Source organism: Amphibalanus amphitrite, unplaced genomic scaffold, assembly GCF_019059575.1.
Source record: "Amphibalanus amphitrite isolate SeventyFive unplaced genomic scaffold, NRLGWU_Aamphi_draft 000264F_arrow, whole genome shotgun sequence".
In the NCBI taxonomy this organism is placed as follows: Eukaryota; Metazoa; Arthropoda; class Thecostraca; order Balanomorpha; family Balanidae; genus Amphibalanus; species Amphibalanus amphitrite.
The window spans coordinates 196,764-221,833 of record NW_024881759.1 but is presented as its reverse complement, the minus strand read 5'-3'; the positions used below and the strand labels follow the sequence as shown (position 1 = coordinate 221,833).

The 25,070-nt window shown below is 52.3% G+C and overlaps 2 protein-coding genes across 5 annotated transcripts in view; both read right to left on the bottom strand.

Annotated features, from left to right (window-relative positions):
• Positions 1 to 340: 340 nt before the first annotated feature.
• LOC122386842 (dihydropyrimidinase-like) lies at positions 341 to 11,755 on the bottom strand. The gene is given in 11 exon segments (XM_043376504.1): positions 341 to 1,003; positions 1,490 to 1,831; positions 2,089 to 2,314; positions 2,633 to 2,867; positions 2,870 to 2,978; positions 3,149 to 3,328; positions 6,340 to 6,527; positions 6,530 to 6,577; positions 6,982 to 7,055; positions 7,685 to 7,770; positions 11,600 to 11,755. Coding segments are annotated over 10 exon segments (1,464 nt in total). The 5' UTR covers positions 11,612 to 11,755; the 3' UTR covers positions 341 to 1,003; positions 1,490 to 1,525.
• A 1,167-nt stretch (positions 11,756 to 12,922) lies between these two features.
• Positions 12,923 to 25,070, bottom strand: part of LOC122386840 (inactive tyrosine-protein kinase transmembrane receptor ROR1-like) — a 115,865-nt gene continuing 103,717 nt past the window's right edge. For 2 of the 4 annotated variants that reach the window (XM_043376501.1, XM_043376499.1), the window contains 10 exons: positions 19,944 to 20,031; positions 19,053 to 19,396; positions 18,416 to 18,500; positions 17,860 to 18,148; positions 16,947 to 17,497; positions 16,419 to 16,630; positions 15,882 to 16,223; positions 15,277 to 15,412; positions 14,698 to 14,830; positions 12,923 to 13,906 (listed from right to left, as the gene is read on the bottom strand). In XM_043376501.1, coding sequence (XP_043232436.1) covers positions 13,475 to 13,906; positions 14,698 to 14,830; positions 15,277 to 15,412; positions 15,882 to 16,223; positions 16,419 to 16,630; positions 16,947 to 17,497; positions 17,860 to 18,148; positions 18,416 to 18,500; positions 19,053 to 19,396; positions 19,944 to 20,031 — 2,612 coding nt within the window. In that variant the 3' untranslated portion in view covers positions 12,923 to 13,474. The remainder of the gene's footprint in view (positions 13,907 to 14,697; positions 14,831 to 15,276; positions 15,413 to 15,881; positions 16,224 to 16,418; positions 16,631 to 16,946; positions 17,498 to 17,859; positions 18,149 to 18,415; positions 18,501 to 19,052; positions 19,397 to 19,943; positions 20,032 to 25,070) is intronic. The other 2 variants (XM_043376502.1, XM_043376500.1) reach the window with 1 other exon arrangement.

Below are 25,070 nucleotides of genomic sequence, written 5' to 3'. Positions count from 1 at the left end.
ACTCACTGCACCCGGCTACGGGGTGCGCTCCCTCGGGAGCAGCGGTGCCGCTCCAAGGGAGCAGCCCGCATGAGATAAAGTTGCCTGTCCAGCCCGGAAGGGGGTTGCGGCGTGGAGGAAAAGGATTTCAGTATCCTGAGGATGGAAGCATGGAACGGTGTTGTTTTAAGTCGTTAACATCGCATTTTCAGTACCTATTTGCTGAACTTGAATTGAGCTGTGACGTTAAAAGAATATGACTTACAGAGTCGGTTCGTCGATTTTTTTTTCAAGATTCACTTGTCAACACTCAACCGACATCTGAATATTATCTATGTCGTTCGACAGAGCGAGCTACAACTAAACGAAACAAGTGCATATATTTTCTTTTCACACTAACATTACATGATATTATGCGCGTCCGGCGTCCCTCAAGATAAATGTTGAATCCAGTTAGTATATACGCACAAAGCATGACAAGCAAGTTAGGCAATACTCCCAGCTAGATCATTTTCATCAATTGCAGTTTCAATGGACATTCGCGTGATAAACAACAACATTATCCGGTACTCGCTGGAAGGGCTGGAATTCCATGTAACCGTATAATTGAGCACTTCCAAGTGGTGACACAGTCAAGAACATTGTGTGTAAACATCGTGAAAATATGATCCCTGGAATGACGTCTGGGTAGTATTTTCATAGTTGGACTATCTAGATATAATATCTATCTTAGCTGGCAAGACGCCGGAGTTGAGAACTCTGCCTGGCCCTGCAGACGTCTCGGCTGTGGCTGTATATACACTGTGGCACTAATATTCGCCTTCATCGCGATACACTGCTGACATCTTTTGTCCAGTGGTCGCAGCTACTGCAGCCTTCACCAGAACTGTTGTGTCATCTACCACCGGCCTGCAGTGGCGCTGTAGAGACGTCAATTTGTGTGGGCATTTGAGCACGAACGTTGTCATTTAGAGGGAAGTTTCTGGTTCATTCCGGTCTGATGAGAGCCCCTCAGAGGGTCCTCCTGAAAAACGACACAAATATCATTCGTCGAGGCAACGAGGGAATTGATGATAAGAGCTTCCTGAGGGACTGTGGAAACACTATTCGTCTATTCTCAGCAGGTTGCATGTCAAATAGTGTTACGTTGAGCACAGAGGCTGGGAAAGATCTCATGACCGATGTTTCGCCTCCCTAGACCTCTGCTTCGCCTGACCCCATATGTAGCCGTCCAGGCCAGGTCCTCAAAGGATGAGGAGGTTAGTTATGTCGGGTGTAAAACCTGGCTCATGTAACGGGCAACCGTCGCTAGATGGCATGGGGTTCGATGCTATAAACGAATAGTCATCAGAAGGTTCAGAACAAATGAGTCGGTAATTGGCGTTCAATTGTGATATTCACATACCATTAAAAACTAAGTTTAAGAATAACAACGTTTTCATATGGAGGTTCCATAACTTTTCCGAACCTGCTTCCCCTTTTCACCGACCGATCCATCCTCACAACGTACCGAGACTGGTGATTCGCTGATCGAGACTGGCGGAGTCTACGATTCGCTGCGGTCGACTGCGTGAGGCGTGCGCGTCTTGTCGCGTTGCTGGACGCGCAGGTAGACCTCCGGCGAGTAGCCTGGCGTGGGCACGAACCTCCCGGCAGCCCGCACCGCCTCCACCTGACCCTGGCGCACGCAGACGCGGCCGCGCGACACCACCCACTCGGCCACGCCGCGCACCGTCTGGCCCTCGAACACGTTGAAGTCACAGCGCTGGTGGTGCGTGCTGGCGGAGATGACGCGGCTCGTCTCGCCGTTCCAGACGATCAGGTCGGCGTCCGAACCCACGGCTATCACACCCTGGAAAGAGCCCGACACACAGAGCGGCAACAGTGAACAGATTACATAACATTTCGATAACACAGTAGCTATAGGTTTTCATTCTATCGTCGTGAATCTTCCCTGGCCAGCTCTTTTTTTCTATCTACGACTTTGTTGTCATGAAACTTATATTATTGCACTGTATCATTCATGCGAATATTTTCGACAGTATGGTCGGGAGCCGGGACCAAAGTGAGGACCGAATTTCGGTCAGGATCGCTTCACACACAACTGACCTTTCTGGGATAAATGTTGAATATCTTGGCGGCGCTCGTGCTGGTGACGGCGACAAAGCGCCTCGGGTCCATTTTGCCGGAGCAGACGCCCCTCTCCCAGATAATCGACATACGGTCTTCTACTCCGTTGACGCCGTTCGGGATCTTGGTAAAGTCACCCTTTCCCAGCGCCTTCTGCTCCGAGGTGAAGGTGCAATTGTCTGTGCCAGTGCACTGTAGGTCGTTGCTGAAATAGGTGCATGGCAAATATTTCACTATAAAGATAAGTACTATGATTAAAATTACAACCTGACAACCTGAATAAAAAATGAAAAAAAGAAATAAAACCCGATCGTCTTTCGCTCATCGTATCGCAAGTCTCGCAAAACGAAGTCACAATGAGAACGAAGGGGACCGAAGACGCTAGTGAGGTTGTTTCCACTTACTTAGCGAGCATGTCCATGTCCCCGATCGTCTTTCGCTCATCGTATCGCAAGTCTCGCAAAACGAAGTCACAATGAGAACGAAGGGGACCGAAGACGCTAGCGAGGTTGTTTCCACTTACTTAGCGAGCATGTCCATGAGGTAGGCAGGCGTGGAGGGATCGGGCCGCAGCGGCGGTCCCATGACATGAGCGGCTGCGTGTCTCCAGCACGTGCTCCAGTAGTGCGTGCCGTCCGTGCCCAGTCCGGCAGCGACCGGCTCGCCGTACACCACGTGACCCTGGCGCCGTTTGGCCGAGACCACGTCAGCGGCCGCGCGCGACATCACGTGCACGATGTAGAGCGGGCAGCCCACCTGGTGGCCAGCACACAGGCGCGGTTGGTGGCCTCGGCCTCCACCTCCTCGGGCCGGCAGAGCGCGTGACCCTCCGGACCGGTGATACCGGCCGCCAGCATCCGGTTACCCATCTGGACACACATAGCACGAAAACGTCACAAGACGCGAAATAAGACAGGACCAAACAAACCAAACGTCCGGAACGCTGGCGTACCCGAAGCCGCTTGGAGGACACCATGTCAACATGAGTATGGAGGCCCACACACGCACTCTTCCCATTCCCCCAGGTCCAAGTACGCACCTCTTTGATGACGTCTCCGTTTTCGGCATGAACCTGCGCCAGAGCACCGATCGCCTTGCACTGAGTGAAGGCCTTCAGCAAGTCCTCGTCCAGCAGCTGCCAAGTGTCCTTGTAGGCCATAAACATCTTGAAGGAGTTGACGCCCTTGTCTTTAACAAGCTCAGCCATTTCTTGTTTTACCTGAAAACACAAAGAGAAGAGCTCGAACATGCTACAATCGAACATGAACATGCTACAACTCGAACATGCCAAAGGACACTAGCCCCAGACAGAGCATAGACCACCACTGCATAAAACACTTATCGCTACGTAATTGCCATCAAATGATGCCAACCACTCTCTGAATTCCAGGGCTCGATCATCACCCATAGGCGTAGGAACAGGGGGGGGGGGGGGGGGCAGGTGGGCCACCCACTTTTCGAGGTGGGGGGGCCAACCATGTGTTTTGGCCCACCCACTTTTTACTCGAGGCCCCTCGTCTCGATTTGAGAGGACGTCGTCACCTTCCAGAATAAACAAACTCGGTAAAAATAAGTTCCACGAATCCCCACGCACGGACTCCAAGGGGCCGTGATGGATCCAAGGAGGCCCTCTGTTCATACTTGTCAGTCGAAGCCCCTGAGACTGATGGCCTGAGAGGCCCTAGTGGATCTGAGGAGGCCCCAATATCCACCACTGGTCTGGGGAGGCCCCTGACACTGGCGGTCTGGGAGGCCCCTCTATCCACACTAGTCAGAGGTCTGAGACTGGTGGTCTGGGAGGCCCCTCCATCCACACTAGTCAGAATAGGCCCCTGACACTGGCGGTCTAGCCGAGGCCCCCCTACCCTCACTAGTCAGAGGAGGCCCCTCTATCCTCAATAGTCAGAAGAGGCCTATCCATCTACACTGTAGTCAGAGGAGGCCCCTGAGACTGATGACCTGAGAGGCCCTTATAATCACACCAGGCAGAAGAGGCCCCTGAGACTGATGGTATGAGAGGCCCTCATATTCACACCAGTCAGAAGAGGCCCCGAGGCTGATGGCTGTGAGGCCCTTCTGTTCATATAACTGGCCACTGGAGGCCCCTGAAACCGGTGGTCTGGGAGGGCCCTCTATCCAAACTAGTCAGAAGAGGCCCCTGAGACCGATGGTCTGAGAGGCTCTTATATTCATACTGGCCACAAGAGGCCCCTGAGACTGATAGTCAGAGAGGTCCACTCCTAATGAATCTGAGGGGGCCCTCTATCCACATTTACACTTTTCGAGGGAGGCCCCCGAGACTGATTGTCTGAGAGGCCCTTTTATTTATACTGTCCACAGGAGCCCCCTGAGATTTATGGTCTAAGAGGCTCTTCTATTTATACTAACCAGAAGAGGCCCCTAGGACTGATGGTCTAACAGGCCCTTCTATTTATACTAGCCAGAGGAGGCCCATGATACTGATTGTCTGAGAGGCCCTTCTATTCAAACTAGGCAGATGAGGCCCCTGAGAATGATAGTCCGAAGAGCCATGCGGCGGCAACTGGCCGTGGCCATATTTCGGCTCGGTAGGGCCCCACAGAGCTCACGAGAGCACCTCAAGGGCTCCTAAGTAGACACGCTTATCCTCATAAGGGTGCCACGCCGGCTTCTGAAGGCTCCTTGTAAGCATCTAAAGGGCCCTTTCCGGCCTCTAACGGCCTCACCCGCCTGTGATGGCTCCACACCAGTGTTAATGAGCGCCACACAGCGGCGCCTTTGAGGGTCATACTAGTGTCTCTTAGGGCCCTATATCGGTGGCTCTGGGGGCCCCACACCGGCGCCTCTGTGGGCCACCACACCTGTGTATCTCAAGGCTCTATAGGTATATCTGAAGGACCCACACCGACACCTCTGAGGGTCCCACACCAGTATCTCGGAGCTCTGAAGGCCCCACACCGGTGACTCTGAGGACTCACCGGCTCCTGAGAGCACCATGTTGATGTCTAACGGCTCCACAAGGCCACTGAAGGCACCACACAAGCTCTCACTGAGCTCTAATGTCCATGTACCGGCCTCTGAGGGATTTAAGCCAGCGCATTCATAGCTCCACACCAGCAATTGTAAGGGCTTCACACTGAAGTATCTGAGGGTTCCACACCGGTGTCTCTAAGGGCCACATACCGGCATCTCTGAGGGCCCCATAACGGCGTCTCCGAGGGTCCACATCTGGCGGGCACCCATCAGCGACTGTAGGTCCCACACTGTCGACTCCGAGAGCCCCATCTGCGTCTGGGAGCAACATGCCGTCTCTAAGAACCACAGCGGCCCCTCCGTCGAAAGATGGGCGTCTGCATGCCAAATGGGAGCGGTTCTGAGACAGTAGGGCACCTACGTGCAATAGAGGGGCGCCTATGAAGCCCATAGGGGCGCCTCAATGCGAAAGAGGGGTGCCTCTGAGGCCTACATATATGGGCGTCCACATGCAATAGAGGTCTGCGACTGCAATTGATCAATGCCATGGGGGTGCATTCATAAGAAACAGGGGCGCCGGCATGGCAAAGAGAGGCGCCTTCAAGTGTCCATAAAAGAGAGACGCCTATGATAAGCGCACATTGTATGCGACAACGGGGCGACTGTGGGACATAGGGATGTCTCTGATGACTATACATAGGGCGCTTATATGCCAAAGAGGGCGCCTATGAAGCTAATGGGGGCACCTGGGAAACGAGGAAGACATTTGCGTAAGGGTTTTCAGGGGTCATGCGCCGTTTGCGGCAAATAGATTCTAAAAAAATCGGAGGGGAATAAGTTTTAAAAATGGTGCGGACTTTCGGCACTGTTCGCTTAAGCGGTTACGCCCCTGGGTACATCTGCCCGATCTCAGAAGCTAGATTTGGAGGTCATACTTGAAAGCAGCCAGCAGGACGAGGCAAAAGTTGGAGGCCCCTGAAAAAAGGAGGCCCCCTGGAAAATGAGGCCTCTTGACAGGGTGGCCCACCCACTTTTCATGACGTTCCTACGCCCGTGTCATCACCAGTCTTTCCATGATGCCGCCCCATTCTCCAACTTCCATGGCTACCCGAAATTGCCCAGCATCACCTCCACTGACCGCGGGAAGCGATCCATCACTCTCAGTCCCTCATGCTTGGAACCACGCTTCCTCGCCTCCTCTTCCGCACTGGGGAACGTCGCTGAGACGTCACGTTGCCTTCCCTTCCGTGACTCACTACGGCGAACGACGTCGCTCACCTGTTCCGACCACCAGGTGACGCCCACGTGGAAGCCGTAGTCACAGCAGACCTTTTCGTCTGCCCAGTTGCGCCACTTGCTGTAGGCGTCCAGCAGCGACTCGCCTCGCTGCGGCAGCACGAAGTCGATGATCATGGTGGTGCCTCCGGCCAGCGCGGCGCGCGTGCCCCAGTAGAAGTCGTCGATCGCTGCGGTGCCATGAACGGCAGCTGCATGTGCGTGTGCGTGTCGATGCCGCCTGCGGAGAAAGGGGAGATGCAGGTCATTGATGACATCTTATTGTGACTCTCATCAATATTCTCAAGTGATTTTGTGAAATATTCATGGAGAGACGTTTTGCCTCGGATGTATTCGCAGGAACAACTCATATGAAGGTGACTTCACGTCGTATGGAATGTTTTTCCGAATGCGTCCTTATAATGAAGTGTTTCTCAGATCTCGTACTCCCAGATAGTGTTTCTTCGAATTCAGCAAAAATGTTCCTGCAGTGACAAACCGAGTAGCATTCGCGACCACGCCAGTCGCCGGGGCTCCATAAAGACGATGCGCTGCAGCGGCATGGTTTACTGCTGCTCAGAATGCTAGACGATAGCTCTTAGCTTTTAGCCCTCTAAGCTTAGCTCATAGCGAGAGTTCTCTTACCGGGCATGACGTATTTGCCGGCAGCATCGATGACGAAGGCCCCCTCCGGCACCGCCAGGTCCGGTCCCACCGCCCTGAGGAACGAGCGCCACTGTCAACGCATGGACAAGGCGACGTCAACACAGCCGTTCACCTGAGGTCCGCACTCCGGTCCCACCGCCCTGAGGAACGAGCGCCACTGTCAACGCATGGACAAGGCGACGTCAACACAGCCGTTCACCTGAGAGCCGGACTCCGGTCCCACCGCCCTGAGGAACGATCGCCAGTGTCAACGCATGGACAAGGCGACGTCAACACAGCCGTTCACCTGAGGTCCGGACTCCGGTCCCAACGCCCTGAGGAACGATCGCCAGTGTCAACGCATGGACAAGGCGACGTCAACACAGCCGTTCACCTGAGAGCCGAAAAAAGAGGGTTTGATATGTATTCAATATCAACGTCCTTTGTTCAATTATACCGCCCTTCAAGCACAGTTTACTTAAAATGCATATTAAATTTATAACTTTGGACTCCAACGTTTGCCATAGAACCGGAATTGTGCGATCGGAGGGTAGAGGGCAGAGTAACGCAACAAGCTTCGCTTTGCGTGGGCTCTGTCCTTGTGAATCCTTCCATTCAAAAGATTCGGGCTAAATTTATTAAAAAAAACCTAAACCACGCAAATTTAGTAAGCACATAACCTGCACGGATAACCTGTACTCACTGAATGATGCCTTTGTCGACAAAGACATCTGCGTCGAATATCCGGTCATCGTTGACCACTTTTCCACCACGAATCAACAACGGACCCTGTGGACAAATGAGAGATTAAATAACAAATCGTGTAGGATATTATATAACCCGGCAATACCAAGGCAGTTTAGACGGACACCGAAGCAAGAAGGGATGGACAGCTGTGGCGTTTATGAGCCCGACTACGCGGCGATATAGCTGTAGGCGCTATAGGTTTGGACGTGTTTCTCGTTCATGTGTTACTTGTGTTTAATCCCTCTTTACATAAGTTAAACTAAGGACCATTTACTTAGTGCTCACCAAAACCGCTTCCGTTTTGCAATTAATTTAGTATTGACCCACGCCGTTATGCTCGTGCGTGAGGGGAGCTTTTAACGCCCCCTTAGTTAAGAGAAACTTTAGGTTCCGCTTTCGTACCTACAAGTTGAGACTGCAGCCCTAAGTTATCTCAGGTCCGGTCGTCGGGTCACGTTAAGTGACCTCATTTCAAGAAAAACTTCACGCACATCCTAGCTACGACCACTTAACGTGACAGGTTAAGTGGTGATAGGTTAACGTGACAGGTTGCCTCAAAGATTATTTCTTTTTCGGTAGGTAGCGTTTACCCAGACCTATAAGTCTAGTAAAGACATCTTCAAAAGTCAGTGGGCGAACACATGCAAGACAGTGCTTTTTTGGTACGAATGTAATTCTAAGCGCCGCGGGGACACTAAACGAAACGTCAAATCGATGGAAACGCATTTAACCCGCGCCCCGTAGGGCTACCGGCGGACCCTACCACCCGCGTAGGGGGGGGGGGGGGCGTTTCGCCCCCCCCTAAGATCTCGGAAAGTTACCGGCCGATTTTCAAAATTCAAACGGCGTTCGATAGCCCCACCCGTAACTACCTTGTGACCAAATTTCATTGACCTAGGTCAAACCGATGACGTCACAGGTCAGGTCAAAGGTCAGATTTTCACCGTTCACAGGCAATTCAAGAAATGTGCTGTGAAAGCGAGTAAATTGGTAATTTATTGAAAACCATCGATGGTACATTGTTCGTCAAACACATACTTTGCTATCTGAGGTCACTGATACCAGGTCAGGTCACAGCGAGGTCAGGTCACCGGGGGTCACAATATGAATGTGTCGTGTGATACATGTTTTATGGTTCATTTTACATGACAAATGCGATTATGTGGGTTAGGCAGCCTTTGGGGCCAGCCTAGGTCACGTTTTTGTGAAGGTCAGGTCAAGGTCAGGTCAAATTAGGTCAAATTTCAAAGTTGATATTTTTGCATAAAATGGGTATCGATTCGATGCAGCTCGTCACGGCGAGTCTAATGGTGGTCTTCGTTTTGCTCTACGAGTTCTAGAATTGCCAAAAATTGAGTTTGAAAATTTGACGTCATCATTTTTGAACAGTTTTTTCGCTATAACTTGGCCAAAAAACGAGGTATCGATCTGAAATTTGGTATGTAGATAGAAGACGGTAGGCACTATCACATATATTCCGGTTTTTTCGAAACTCAAAAAACTTTTTGGATTTTTTGGCGAATATATCCAAAAAATGCTTTTTTGATTTTTGGGGGTCAAAACTAAAAAATTTCAAAAATTCGAGATAGCAGTTTTGTAGCCCTGTTAATTCTACACCTTTTATGTCTTGATCATTTTTCTGTATCTTCAAAGCTGTAGTCCTGACAGGTCTTCTCGCGAAGGTCTTTTTTCGGTCGAAAATGACAGAACATGACGTCACTCTGACGTCATTTGTGGCCAACCTATCATAGCCTCTGGAAAATTTTTGGTCACAATGTGTAAAATTGATGCCCGGAGGGGTCCTGAAAGTTTCGTGGCGATATCTCCAGCCGTTTAGGAGATATCGACCGAAAAGGACAGGGGGGCCGTTTCGGCCCCCCCCTACGGGGCGCGGGTTAATATGCCATCGCAATGACCAGGATTGATTCGTAAGCAGCATGACTTTTCAGGTCAGGTCATAACCCTTATGTGGAGGCAAATTTATGCGTTGATCTTGTAAGGTCAAGTAACTATTAATTGTTCGACGCTTTTAAACAAGACAAACACATTAGAAGTGCAATACAATCTGAATCCAAGGCCAAGGCAGAAAAATGTTTCTATGGAAACGTTTATTTTGGCGGTGTTCCCTGTACTTTGGAGCCCAAACCACTGTCCAGAGGTCAAATTTCAAGACCTTTAGTGAAAGAACTTAAAAGGAGCTATCGAATACATATCGCTCAATGTTATAGCCTCATTGGTTTACACTGGGCCCATTTGGCCATTTTATCAAAAACCTAAAAATAGTGAAGTCTTGTCTTTTAATTAATCCGACAACCAGGAAATGATTTTATAAGCGCTATCTAATGCTTTCTCAGCGATGCCTTAGCAGTTTATTAGTTTGCAAGTGTCTGAAATTTGTCAATTTGACTGAAAGCGTCACAATTGTGAAAACTTGACGTGGCATATAGGAGCCGAGTGAGGGGCAGGCGATCCCTGCACCATCGGATCAAACGTGTCACTTGTTACGCTCGGACCGCCGCCCTGACACGGGCTAAGTTTGAGGTCCACTGCACTGGTTCGGAAGGCCCTGTCGCGGGTACGACCAATTGCTGGAACACCCAAGGTCAGTTCGAGCCCGCCTCGTACCCCGCTTCTGGCACGACGCCAGCAGAGAACCAAGCCGAACGCCCTCTCTGCACAGCTTTCACGGTCTGCTATCGAGCTGTGTCTTTTAGCATGACACCTCAGGGGCTTTAGAGGGAGTGGAGGCAGTTTTGATGGCTCTTTTGGAAGTACTTACGCCCTCTCCATCTACAACCATCTGTTTTAGGGCATCGTCCCGTCTAACACCTGTGGGCTGTGGGCATGTTTGCTGTAGGTACACCTGTGAGCGACGTGCGTATTTCCGTTCCTGAGTGGAAAAAATGCCAAAGTTGTTTCCCAGCGATTAGATGTCGCTTGAGCTGACATACTTCGGTCGTCAAGTATTTGTGACTTTTTGTGCCTCTATATAATAATAATTAATGGTACTTAAGGACCTTCTGAACCCCTCATCCTCCGCCCTTAAACTCCTCGCAGGGGCAGGGGAATGGGACATTCGTGGGAAGGCCCTGTCGGTGGCTCTGAGGTGTTAGGTTGGTGGGCGGCAGCCATCCCTAGGTCTGTTTATTTAAAGACATGACCTTTCACCACGGCGGAACACGTCGAGTCGGGCCACGTCTCCTTTGTCTCCTCTCCGCCTTTCCTTTCGTCCGCTTACTTTGCTTCCTCGCCGTTTCACCTTCTACCGTTCCCTGGCCCTGCCGTCATATTCGTGCGCATCGTTAACACTCATCGTCTATTTATTTTGCGCCTTCGCCTACCTCAATAAAAACTCGAAACTGTGCAGCTGTGGGGCAGCCAGATTTTTTTTTATCGCTGGCATAGAGCTAGCTGCCATCGGAGAACGGAGCAATGTCCTCTTATATTCGACCCAGCCGGGTGAGGCAATAATTTCCATTTTACCGTTCGATTTTAGAAAATAAAGCGCACAAATGAATGCATTAAAAACCTACTTCAATATGCATTCCAGTAACACCTCGCTCTTGGATAGGTAGGTAGGTACAGCATAACTGGTCTTCCAAATCGAACTCCGAACTTAATTGTATACGATCCGTCAAAGCCTTTGTTATTTCATTCTATCGAATCACTGACAAGAGAGATAGGCAGCTTAATGAACGAACAAACGAACGGGCAGTTGAACGACACACCAACCGATTCAGACTCGTGGATGCTTTCACACTATCATAGCACGGTCAACACACTTGAACTTGTGAATCTACAGGTCAATTGCCGTTTCATGTATCAGTCACAGCTGTCCCAACCAGACATCAGGGCGGCGCTCCTGACTCACCTGATCAGTCATATTGTCAGCTCTCGGAGACAGTCAGACCCGTCCTGCACTGCTGGCCGGCGCTGGTGGAGAGGCGGCGGCGAACGGACGGACAGCGGTTCGGCTCGCGCGGCCCCGCCTCCCAGCAGGCGCGCTACGGTCAACGCACCGGCGCGCTGCGCTACAGGCCGCTCGGCGCTCGGGCAGACATACAGCTTTTGCCGACCCGCGGCGCGGTGGTTCGGTGGAGGCCGCGGCTCTCGCGCCTGTGGAGGCCGTCGTTCGGGGCTGTGTGGTGCGCACAACTGTTCGATGAGGCTCAGTGCCCGCTAGGCCTCAATATCCGTCCGTGGCAGCAGACACATCCTGTGCTCTGTGCACTGCGGACGCCAATGACGGCCGAACCGTTGCAGGCTCCATTACCGTTTTTTTCATTGTATAGTTTTAAAATATTGACAAAAATGTGCAAATTATATAATAGAGTGACGACACGTGTTTTAATTTGTGTCATCAATACGTGGCTGTGATGTTATTTTTCCATCCACCGACGACATTATCGGAAAAGCGTACGGTGCAAAAGGACAAAAGCCTAACTCGCTAACGCAATGGTCAAAAATTGACCCCGTTGCTGTAAAGCACCGCATCGATTGTCTCATTTCATGATGCTTGACCTCATACGTTATTAACGTGATTGGTTGGCGATAGTAAAATTATTCTTAGTTTTTTTTTTTCAAATCCGTAAGTGTAGGAATCACTGTAAAAATGTTGGTCTTTGATTACATCCCTTCTGGAACCGACCGAAGTGAGATGCATTTCTATTTTTGTTTTCGGTAATCGGCACGAAAAGTGTGTGATGTAGGTAATTCATTAATTCGTATGTCTTGACGTTTTTAGCTTGTCACGGCTAAGCCATTAAATTTTTGTGTCTTATCGGCCCAATTATCGACGCATACCTATGTAGTGAATATCAAAACTGACCATTTCTTCAGTTGCTAGAAGAGAGAGAGAAAAACATTCGCAGTCATTTCGTGGCCGCGGTGTGCATAGTTTTTTTTTTTACGTTTTGCAAACGTCTAAAGAATGGATGCGAGTTCTATTTTATCATTCATCTCTCATGCTATGTAATTTGTGTAGGATATCATTGACTGGTGCTAATGTCTATTGGCCACGCGGTACAGACTGTTGCCCGTGTCCGCACAGATCTACAACCCATGCCAACTTTCCATGATAATTGAAAACTAGCTGAGTGACCCAACAGCGGCCAGCATCGGGACACACCAGCTTTACCCATCCTGCAAAGTCGTACCAGTTGCCGGTTCCACACCAACCCAAAGACTCTTAACATACACATACATACAGTGTATTGCATCAGTCAAACGGAGTGCCTCCGCTTCGCTCGCCACGCCGATAAATTAACAAAACTCAGATCTCTGGGGGGCGTGGTGGCTGCCGGCCGCAGCGGCAGAGCGCCCGCGGCCGCTACTCGGTACCCGATATCAGTGACGTCATCAGGGGGCCGGTCACGTATAAAAGTAACAAACTTTGGTTGGCTGCACGGTGCACGTATCAGTGAATCTGCAGCCTGCGACGTCCAGTCTCTACCGCTCGGTGAGGCGGTTAGTGGCATGTGCGGGCCGCCGATCAGACTAGTCTGTCCTTGTCTGTGGCCACCGAACAGACTGCTCTGGTCTGACAATGCAATAATCCGTCCTGATCTGACACTCTGAAACAGTCTGTCATGATCTAACACTGCGAACAGCCTGTCCTGATGTGGCGCCACAGACCAATATGCCTTTTTCCGAGAGACAGTCTCAGTCTCAGGCTGCCCATGCCCGGCTGACTGCCGTCTCGGCGTTATCCCGCAGCTCTGCCGAACAAACACTGCAGCGCTGCACGTCACACGTTGGATATCTTCGAGTCGGGGATGATGGGCCAGTTGTCGTTGTGTTTGACGGTGACGGCCGAGCCCGGGGTACTGGGCCGAGTGAAGAGCGCCGGCGCCGGCGGCTGGCGGTGCGCCGGCGCCACCTGCTGCTGCTGCCGGCTCAGTGACGTGCTGGCCGTGTTGTTGCTGGGCCCGGTGCTGCTGTGTTGCGAGTGCTGCGAGCCGCCCGCAGAGCTGCGGTGCGGGGCCGTCACCTCGGGCATGGCGCGCCAGGTGCGCAGCCGCACGTGCAGCTCGCTGAACGTCGGCCGTCGGTGGGCCGTCTCGTTCCAGCACTCGACCATGAGCGCGTATATGATGGAGGGGCAGTCCTCGGGACAGGGGAGCAGCCGGTGGCAGCGGACCATCTCCATCACCTCAGCGTTTGTGTAGCCGTAGAAGGGCTGAAACAGGACAGTGTGAGTCAGTCTCGAGCCTACACGCCCGCCCCACAAGGTAATTCCACTCATCGATTATGTGGTACACACACGTGGCCGTGGGTGGGGGTGGGGGTGGGGGGGGGGATGACACAGATTGAGGAACCCTGCAATAGCCGTTTTCACTACGGGCTATCCGGCGAATGCACCTGAGTTGACCAAATCAGCACCTAATCTCTTTTACAGCGAATATCTTAATTTTATGAATTTATTTCAGTGTTTTAATCGATGATATTCTCTGAAAATATGGCAAAGCAGGCATATACGCAATGAGCGCAACCCTGGCTGATAGCTACTAAGAGATACACTGAACCTAATTTGACCATATCTGCACCTAATCTGCACCAAATGTGCACCAAATGTGTACCAGATGGCCGTCGTGAAAACGGCTATTGTATTTGCTCTGAAACCTTTCCACCCGTGCTCTCGGAGCCACCGTCGGGTATAGTGCGGAATGTCCACAGGACGATCGACCTCCAGGCCATAGCTCCCTGAATGACTGACCGTGGCTGAACATGAATATCTGAATGCCTGAACGTCACTTAACATCTCCCATACTGACCTGCAGACCCTGGCTGAATATTTTCCAGACCGATTGACCTGCACACCCAGGCCGACTGCAGCCTGCAGGCCGTAGCTGAATATCTCCCTCATTGACCCGTGGGCCGTAATTAAAGATCTCCCGCACCCACTGACTGAGTGCTGTAACTAAACTCTCACTGACCTGCAGGTCGTAGCTGAATGTCTCCCACACTGACCTGCAGGCCGTAGCTGAATATCTCCCAGAGCAGCACGCCGAAGCTCCAGACGTCGGACTCGGTGGTGAACTTGCCGTACATGATGCTCTCCACCGGCATCCAGCGCACGGGAAGCAGCGCCTTGCTCTGCACACTGCTCACAAAAGCACAGAGACGGCGCGTGAAAGGCGGTTAACGAGAAACCGTTTCAGTTTATATTGCTTTCAGGTGGTGAATGTCTTTAAATCAAAACGCGCTCGTCTGTCAAGAATTGCATATCTTTTCAGGTAAAACCTAGAAACATAGGTTTCATTACAATAAGTGTAGATTTATGTAGGTAGTAGAAATTACAATTGTTATTATTATAATTATTATTATAGAAACTAAATGTAGGAAAATTACATAATAAAAGCAATGCTGTCCCGTATAATCGATTAATTGAGCTACAGCATAGCCAGTTAGCTTCAAAGAAAGATGCTTTCAGGATTGAATTATTTGCTCAGATTTTCATTTACTTATCCATCTCTGTGTTTGAATCATGTCCGTCATTGTCTACAAACACTCGACAGAGAGCTGTCAACGTACTGAGATTTCACTAACCGGTAGTAATCGGATGCGTAGATGTCGCGCGCCAGGCCCAGGTCGGATATTTTCACCGTCAGATTGTCACCGACCAGACAGTTGCGCGCCGCCAAATCTCTATGTACATAATGATGACTAGCTAAAAACTCCATCCCTGGAATGACAGCGGAGATTAGGGTCAGCTGCCAATCGTGGCTTTAAAGTGTGTCAAAACAGCAGGCTAAGCTCGACATAAACCCCGCCTACCGGCATTATTTAATGACAGCAAGAATGGGATAATACCTATTCAGCGAACGGAGGAAAACACCGCATCTTAAAATTATAAAACGTCGTTTAGAATTCGATGAAGTCTCATTTACCTATACTTTTCAAAGGAAAGTGTATCAAAGCGTAACCAGCAAATGAACAGTAAATTAAACAGCAAATTATTGCTATGAACATATTGCATATTACATATATGAACAGCACGGAATATATACATAGTCTAACGACAGACTATATATTACGTGTCATTAGCCATATTACAATACGACATTTGCAAACAAATTACATACATACTATGTAGTGCAACAGGACTCCCCGACAATACCGCATACGGTTTGTGGACTAGGAGGCGCACACACCTGCGGCCACCTGGATGGCTATCACCATCAGCTGCTCCACGGAGATCATCACGCCGTCGCTGCTGCAGCCGGAGACGTCCGAACGCGGCGAGTGCAGCGTCAGGAACTCGTGCAGGTCGCCCTGGCTGCTGTGCTCAAATAGCATGCAGCGCGGCGTGTTGCGCAGCACCACGCCCACCAGACAGACCAGGTTCGGGTGCTGCAGGTCCGTCATCAGCTCTGCCTCGCGCGCGAAGTCGTGCTGCGTCTTCTGGCCGGCGCCCTCCTTCAGAGTTTTGATGGCGACGGGCATGACGCCGCCGTCGCCGTGGTAGCCGACTATCTCACCCCGAAATACTTTCCCTGTGGAAACGACAGTGGTGTCAAACACTACGTGTCAGGGATGGCAAATATAATACGATGTTAAGAAACGAGCGTGATTAATTAAAAACGAAGAGTGAGTGGCAAATACTCGTAGGGCCACTATACACTCAGGTTCACTGAGCTTCAACAATGCCATGTACACTGACTGCGACTCACCGAACGACTGCGACTCACCGAACGCTCCCTCTCCGAGCTCCTCGAGGAAGCGGACCTTGTGGATGGGGATCTCCCTGGCTCTCTGGCGGGGCAGCAGTGCGCTCATCTCCACGGGCGCCGTCGCTGCCGTCTGCTTCAGCCCGTAGCCGGGCGATGTGGCTCGGCTGCGTACCCTCCGGCAGAAGCAGCAGCCCAGCACAACCACGATACAGAGCGCCAGAAACGCCACACTGCTCCGGCAGAGACGGTACGGGCGCAGGGGTCAGATGGATCAACAACGGGGCAAGTGCGTATATGAACACGCATACTCAATGACACACTGAGACCGACATTAGGTGTACCGAAGCATTGGAAAAGGTGTTCGCATTAAACCGTGAAAGCCACCTACTGTTATACCGACAATCTTACACATTCAGCCTCAAACAGTTGAGAGTAAACGGTGCTGCCCCCTTCCTACCATTCCAACACTCAACTACCCTTAGCGTCCGCTGCAACGGCTCGTCGGGCGTCCACCAGCCCCAGAACTCACTCACTCCCGCGTCTCACCTGGGTACGACGATGTACCAGATGAGCGGGTCGGAGCAGGCCGGCACGGCGCACCGCTCCCTGCCTCCCTGCTCGCCGGCAGTGAAGCACCACGGCTCTGTCTCCAGGTTGTCCCAGTTGCGACAGAACGAGTGGCCGCCAAGCAGCGCCGGCTGCCGCTCGGCCAGCGTCCTATACTGCATCTGCTCGCTCCATGGCCGACACAGACGGCCCGAGGCGGCGCGCTGGGCGGTGCCCGCGTACCCCGTGCCGTCCTCTGTGTAGCACGTGAGCTCCGGCTGGACGGGCACCACGCGCGCCAGGCCGAGGCGCACGCAGTCGGACGCCTCCGCCGATCCCACGGCTGGTAGGTCGTCACAGATGGGCAGGTGGATCTTCAGACCGATCCGAGGGTGTTTGAGGGCCTCAGTGTACTCCTTGCTGCAGTGATACTCCTTGATAAGCTCACATTCGTCCCGGCAGATCTGCTGCGCTCTCGCTGGCTGTCGGCTAGCGTCACACGGAGGGAACGCCGCCAGACATACAGTCTGAACGGCGTGGTCGCCACACGACTGGAACGACAGGGGGCGCCGGGGTAGTGCGTCAGAACGACAGGCAGCGCCACAGTATCACGTAAGACCGACAGATAGCGCCGAGCGCCACCGTACCGCGTAAGCGATCAGTTCTGTTGTTGGCCAGAGACGTGAACAGCAAGTTTAATAATCCGTCCCCAACGAAACGTTTGGGGTCTACTCGACGTGACAAGCACCATTTCTAGAGTTACAAGTAGTTACAAAGAACCATTTAGGATCGTGAGTTATAGTAGTATGGTGGTACAAAATTGTCTAAGCGAGACGAACCAGTGATTACGAGTAGGACCGGGTTCAGTGATTAGGCCAGAGGGCGGCAGAACGGTCGAGCGGTGCGCCCCTACCTCTGAGAGGTCGGGGAACATCTCGATGAGCCCGAGCGCGTCCACCAGGCGCTGCTCCATGCGCGCCTGGGTGTCGGCGTCGGCCACGAACACAGTCCGGTTACGGAGGTGTCGCGCGCACGCGGCGCCCCGGTACGGCTGACAAGTGCCGCTCAGCTGCCGGGGGTTGTCGGGTGACTTCGGCCAGTGTGACGGGTCCAAAACGGGCACCAGTTGGTCACTACCGCCGTCTGCGCCCGTCAGAAGACCCTCCAGACCGCCAAGACCGTCCTCTGAAGGCACGGAGCTGCTGCAGACACAGACAACACGTCAGAATCTGTGATACACAGACACCTGTCATATATAGGCACGCTTAGCATTCACCAGACTTGGACACATCCTATACAGAAACAGGCAGGCTACCGACGAGTACATTGGCAAACGCTACAACGACTGCTGTTACACTACCCCATTATATTATTTATCGCAGTCAGCACTTTGGCTTACGACACCAAGCTATTTCTCAAATCAAAGAGCAAAATGACCATCCGTTAACCATTAACCAGGTCACACTCACTCAATCTGCGGTGTAAGTGACGGAAAGTCAAAGATGGGTTTCGACGGCGGGAAGGCCGGCACATCCATTCCCTCCAATGGGTCACCTGCAATCAGGTCAGGTCAACCCAGCTCAAGTCAGGTCAGCTCAGGTCAGGTCAGGTCAAATCAGGTTACATCAGGTCAGGGTAGTGACAAGGACTCAACAGAGCTATGGGACAGTCTTCCCCAAACAATGCAACAATCAAACGTCAAAAACATTGTCTTCAAGAAAATGTCACCAGAAGAATACAAACTATCTTTCCTCAAAATTTGCTCGGAGGAACAGCCGCTACGCATCCGGTAGTAGTTGGGATTGGACCGCCGCTAAGATAAATTCCTAGTTGGCTGCCGTCTGACTATGCTGTCACATAAGCTGACTGGCGCCTGCATTCAATCATGCACAGATACGAGAACGTTTATTATTCAGCTTCACTAGTTTGACATTAGTAGGCCTGACGCTCCTTTTATCCACCCCATTGTTTAAAATGGCTCCAGGCTAAGAATACTCGTATAGCCATGATTCATTGATGCGTCTCATGCTGTTTTATAAATAATGAATAAACAATTCCACACGTCGCTCTACAGCCTCAGTCGTGACTGTCCCCTTTGTTACTCACGGTGCCTGGAGGGCTGTCGACCGTCCTCTCCCCGGTTGACCAGCACTATAGCCGTGCTCTGGGCGCGGTGGACCCCGTTGGACGCCTGACACCGGTAGTAGCCCGTGTCGTGGGTGTCCACGGCGCCGATCCTCAGCCTCATCCGCCAGCCGTGGCGCGTCTTGTAGGCCTTCCGCATCTGCGCCTCGCCCCGCTCCAGCGGCGCCTCGTTGCGGAACCAGGTAAACTTGTTGGGCGGCGGGTCACCAGTGAACTCGCACCGCAGCTTGAGCGTGTCGCCGGCGATGAGCGTGAGGTTCTGCAGCGGCTTGAGCAGCCGGATGGTCCTCTCGCCCTCCTCCGAGCTGCCGGAGATCGCAGATGTCAGAGGGAGCTTCGAGAGGACAGACTCCGAGGTCAGGGGGAGCTTCTGTAGGTCAGGGGACAGGGGAGCTGTCGTAAGTCAACTACCGGAGGGATCTGTTGGAAGGCAGAGGCTCAGAGGCCATAGGGACTTTAAGATGTCAAGAGTTATAAAGACTGACTGGAGGTTAGAAGAAGTGGTCGGAGGTCACAGAGGTCAGAAATGATGACAGCAGGTAAAAAAAGTCAGCTAGAGTTTTCAGAGGTCAGATACGACAAGTGCTAATCAAATGAATAAAACAGAAGTCAGAGGAGCATACCCCGGATGGTCACTGGTCAGACCCAGGCCGCGGCCATCCCTTCCCGTCTAATTGTTCCTCAGAAGTAAAACCTCAGCCAATGCACGAGGACGAAGGGAGAAGATAAGTTTGTAAAACGGCCGCTGAAATCATATAATTTTCGCTTGGGGATTAGTTTTGAATGTTCAAAACAATGCGATCATCCAGTAGGATTTACCAATACCAATTAAAGCTATAATCATTGCCTTACCTGCTATTGGTGGGCAGGTCATCGTACGCGTCATAGTCGTCATATTCTACCGGTTCTTTGGGCCGTTTGCCGCCGTCTTGGCTGATCACTGAAACAAAAGGAAAAGAAAGCCATGAGTACGACAAAGATCACATACATACTCCAACGTTCATACAGAGCAACAGAACGGCCTAGTTGCATCCGTGCAACTGAATAAAGATAAAGTGATGTGTGCTCCAGAAAAGGCGAAGCATTGGCCGGATGAACTTTTTCCGGGCCAGGTTTCAGGAGGCACCACAGGACACAGGAGATGAGGGGAGCGCGGTTCGCTAGAGAGACAGTCGACACCTCTGTGATGATGGATCGATGGGAGGTGATTCATCGAGCCCTGTCGGAGGCGACGGCTCGTGGACGGACGAGGGCTCTGGGAGCGAGGAGGGCAGGGGGTGCTCCTGAGGTCGGGATCGCCGCACTCCCTCTTCTAGCTATCGCTGCTGTCATTTCTGTGTCGGGCCTTCTGGCGTCCCTCCTGTCCTGTCCGAGTCAGCCCCAAAGGTCGGCGGGCGTCCCCTCTGTCAGATCTGGCTCAGAAATCTGGTGGATAGCGGTGCTGGTGTGATTTCCCAGATAATAATAATATCGCTCGCCTGTTACCGTCAGCCCGCTTTGCTGATGAGATCCCAAATCTGCGTTTAATTAAACCGTCTCCGACGAATAAGTTGCCTGCTAATAACATTGACGCGCCCAGGGAGGGGATCGTGTCGCGTCCCAGAATCCCTCTGCGAGGCTCCCTCTGAAATGTGACTGCTAGTTAAACAGTGAGGCCTCAGTGTGATAGGTATCGTTCATTTCTCTTCCCAGTTCTCCGCCAGTTCTGATTTAAAGTCCGGTCTCCTATGATGTATAAGATCAGTTTCGGCAGGGATCGGGCGTGTTAATAACAAAACTGTCAGCGTACCTAAGAGACCGTCTACTGAGCGTCGAGTCCGACCCAGCGTAAGGGCGGTAAGGGTGCACGCCCGGGACGTCGGTCCGTAGCATTTCTGGCGTCATCCATCGTACAGGGGCGGGCGGTGAAAAACCAGGCGCCCACCCGCTCACCCCGCGCATCCATCACAAGCCGTTAGCCGGGGAACCCGAGTCGGCCCGCCGAGCCGATGAGACCGATTGGTGATCGCTCATGGAGGAGCTGGCGGGGCGTCTGCGACTGGGCGGCAGTCGAGCCGCTCTCGGCCGGCCGCCGGCAGCTATCGCCGTGGGATCCATCACAGCTGCTCCCAAACTGGGAGCGGTCCATTAGGTGCGGCCCGTAAGAACAGACGGCGACTCAAGGGCAACGTTCGAACTCAAACCACCGCAAGATTCATACCTATTGAGGAAAGAAGGCATTTATCTAAATTTGCTTTCATACTTGCCTGCACAATAAGTTCACATGTAACGATAAGATAGACAATTGGCAGTAATTCTGTTTGAACAAAAACAACGTATTACCGGTCTGACAACAGATAGCAAGCAAACAAATTAGAAAGACCACGTCCTCCTGAAGTCTGCCATAAAACGGGAGGTAAAGGCAACCGTTATTCGATGATCTTGAGGGTTACAAGCATAAACCAGCCATGTGTCACAACACAGTTTTGCGTATAATTTGTGATTAGACTTTGTGCTGTCATGAATCACTAATAAAATTTGATTCATTCAAAGTTGAATTACCTAATGATGATTTATGATGTCTCCAAAGATATAGCGAACATATTTTTAATAGACTTTACGTGCGACAAAAAGTTCTTGTTTGCAACTTACGATGGTAGTCCAACGGAAAACAATGAAAGTGGATACAACGTGACCGAGTCTCTCATTATCAGACAGGTGTGTCAGTAGAGAGCCGTCCGCTGGCAGCCTCACAGGCTCACAGCGGCGGCTGTCCCGTCCAACATGGAGACACGCCGCTGGAAGCGAACCCAACCGACTCCCCCCTGGGGCTCCCAGCAGTCGGCACTGAACGGCTCGACGAGCCGAGGGGACCTCACCGTCTGCCCGCCAGTCAACTTGTTTACTTCGAACCGAGCAATATGTGGACCTGAGAGAGCCGTCGGCGTCACTTCAGAGCGGCTCGGTAGGCGGCACGACACAGGGCGGCGGAGGTAATGAACGCTGCTGGCGGCCGCCCTCCAGCGACCAGCAAACACTCGAGGGCACCCAGTTTGTCTCACAGGGGACGAGACGGGGCGACACTCCGACTGACAGAGAGACAAGGGAGAGAGTGACAGCCGTGGTGGAGAGCAACGTTCCCAGCTGGGGCGACCGGCCTCTTCGTGACACAGCCATGGTGAATGGTGAGAACCTCAACAAGTGTCGGGATGAAGATCATGAAGCCTCATGGCTCATGTTCCCTCTCGCCTTCATCTCTTTCTCATTCCTATTTTCCTTTTTTCTATTTTTACATCTTCTCTCTCTCTCTCTCTCTCTCTCTCTCTCTCTCCCTCCCTCCCTCCCTCTCTGTCTCTCTATCTCTCTGTTTCTTTCTTATCTCTTTCTTTTTTCTTCCCCTTCCCTTTCTTTCTCTATTCCTCCCCACCCAGTGCTCAAGTCGGGCAGACCTTAGACAAAGCACACGGACCGGTCTTTGCTGGGGAGCGGTCCGCCCCTCTCGGCAGGCTGACAGACCAATCAGCGTATTTGCGCCGCCCGCGGCCACCGGTGGTGCAGAGTTTTTGTGCCACCCTCTGTCTAACACGGGCGAGGCTTTGTTGTATTTGTGCAGCTTCGTCACAGGCCCGGTTCTTGTCCACGTTCGAGCGCTTATGGTGGTGTTGAGGGGGCTGTGACGGCTGTGGTGCGGGCAGTGATATAGTGGCGCTATTGTCAGCGATGCACAAATGCATCCTAACTCCTAACGCACTTCCCTTGGTTGATAGCATGAAAACTTTCTTAGAATCCCTCCCAAATTCATAAATAAATAAGTGGATGGTAGGGACAATCAGCTCAATTCATTAGAAAATAGCCGAAGCAAAAAAGACGAACCAGAAGAATCACAAAGAGAAACAAAGTAAAGCCTGCGTCAATAAAAACAGGGACAACATTCGAGACCTTTTTCGTGTTCAGGACTTCCGATACAATTATCGATCACCATCCTTATTTCCGGATGGTAATCGCCCACGGGACATTCCCACTGGGTTGCTGGTGAGGACAGCACTAATTAAGAGCATAACTATCCGGAATGGCCGTTTGCACGGCTGGGTGACCTATTCTACGCGGCGAGACGGTCCTGTCCAAGAGCCGGGCTCAGCTGTTTTGCGGCCGGTGTTTTCCTCTTATCCTTTCATCCCAGGACATTAAAAAGGTCCTGTTAAACCGTAAATTGTAGCTCAATAACCTATAGGTCAGTCTTTTCATAAGCCTGCGTATGGAAACTTACCACCACTCTTTATTCTTTTTCTTGCAATGCTGATCAGTGCAACAGCATCTACAGCTGGGCGCAGGTAGCGGTGCTAATATTGACTTTGAGGCTCTGTTCCCTGCAAGCAAATCTAATGCACACTCCGTCCCGTGACTTAGCCATTGCCCAACCTCCCAGCTGGCGCATCAGGGAGGAGCAACAAGCGCGGTGTCCGCACACTTCTCCCCTCCCCCTCCCGCGAGACCCGTACCAGACCTGCGTCAGTAGGCGTCTCACGAGCGTCGGCGCTGAAATTATGACCGGGAGAGGGCGGCGTCGGCGTCTGGGCGCCACGGAGCAGGCCGCCGGCCTTTGTGGCTCGATGTTCCAGCTGCTTTAAAGAAGTGGCGCGCCCAAAACACAGACAAACAAGCTGGGAAAAAGGCTGTCGGATTTGACCAACTAGACTAGACTCCAGGGAGGTGATCTCCCTGAGTGCCCCACTCTTGATGTGATGGGTGCTCGTTCTATCAGAAGTTTCCTTTTTCTGCCGTAACAGACATTAGGCAATCGCCTTACACTCCAACAGCCGCATCATCGCATTCAGGTCACACACGGATCGGGCGCTTTGGACTGTGGATCGCGCACGGCCGTGTGTCGGTGAATTTCAGACGGTCGGACTGCGCGTCTCCTGGGCGGACCGAAGTCACGTACGGCTCTCCAGGTGGTGCTTGTGGCGCACAAACAGCACACACGCGCCGCTTCAGATGGCCCTCGCCGAGTCGCCGCGGACCTGTTTCTGCCGCGCACCTCGGCCGGACGGGCAGGCGCCGCTCGGCATTGTACTAAACCCGGCCGAGTGGCGGTGGCTGAATCGCGACAAGGTTGTCCCCCAGCGCAGCTGTCGCTCCGCAGTCGTCTTCCAGATCTCACATCCCTTTCGGTGCCACCTCGGAGTGCCGCTGATTGCCGTGTGACTGAACTCCCATTGTCCCTGACCACTGAGGCCTGACACTAAATCTGGCAGCTCGCCACCCACCTCTCCTGTATGCAAATTCTGACACGCGGACAACAGCTAAGTGCATAATTTTCTGCGGTTGCTTCGCTCGTTAGCATATTCGGGAGATAATGGGTGCGCGTTTGGGGCGTCCCGGGCGACCGGCCATTTGTCGCGTGCCACTTCAGACAGCGGCTAATGGCAGAGTCGACGGTACAAGGTGGGCGCGGACCGGAGCCGCCCGGCCGGCGCAGGAACATAGGCGGAGAGCAATGGGAGGGATGGGGTAGATCAGGTATAGAATGACAGCCCACCCCTTAGGAGGAGCTGACCGACCAGGCAAGGTGAGTGCAGACCACGCGAGGTGACAGTCGTAAGAGTCGACCAGGCGGTGTGAAAACCACCCGACACCCGAGCCCAGATGTGTTCCAGCAGCCGCGTGCGTGCATAACTCTCTCACATTAGGTGCGATGTAGCCGTCAGGCCGCCGAGTGCCGAGCCGCATAACTGCGGTCGCGAGTAGCACGGATCAGGCTACTGTGGCCGGAAGGAGCCGCTTATTCAGCGATAAGGTGATTTCGGCGAGCGAGGCGTCTGAGCGAGCTAATTGCAGCGAGCCGGTGTGTTTCGCGGAAGCCGGGCGGCGCGCGGCGCCAGCGTCAATAGATTGGCCGAGGCTAATGCACCGTGCGATGGTTTTACTATGCACGAATGGGCCAGCACTTTACCCAATCGCGGGCCGAGTGAACTTTTGTTATAAATATACTGAATATGA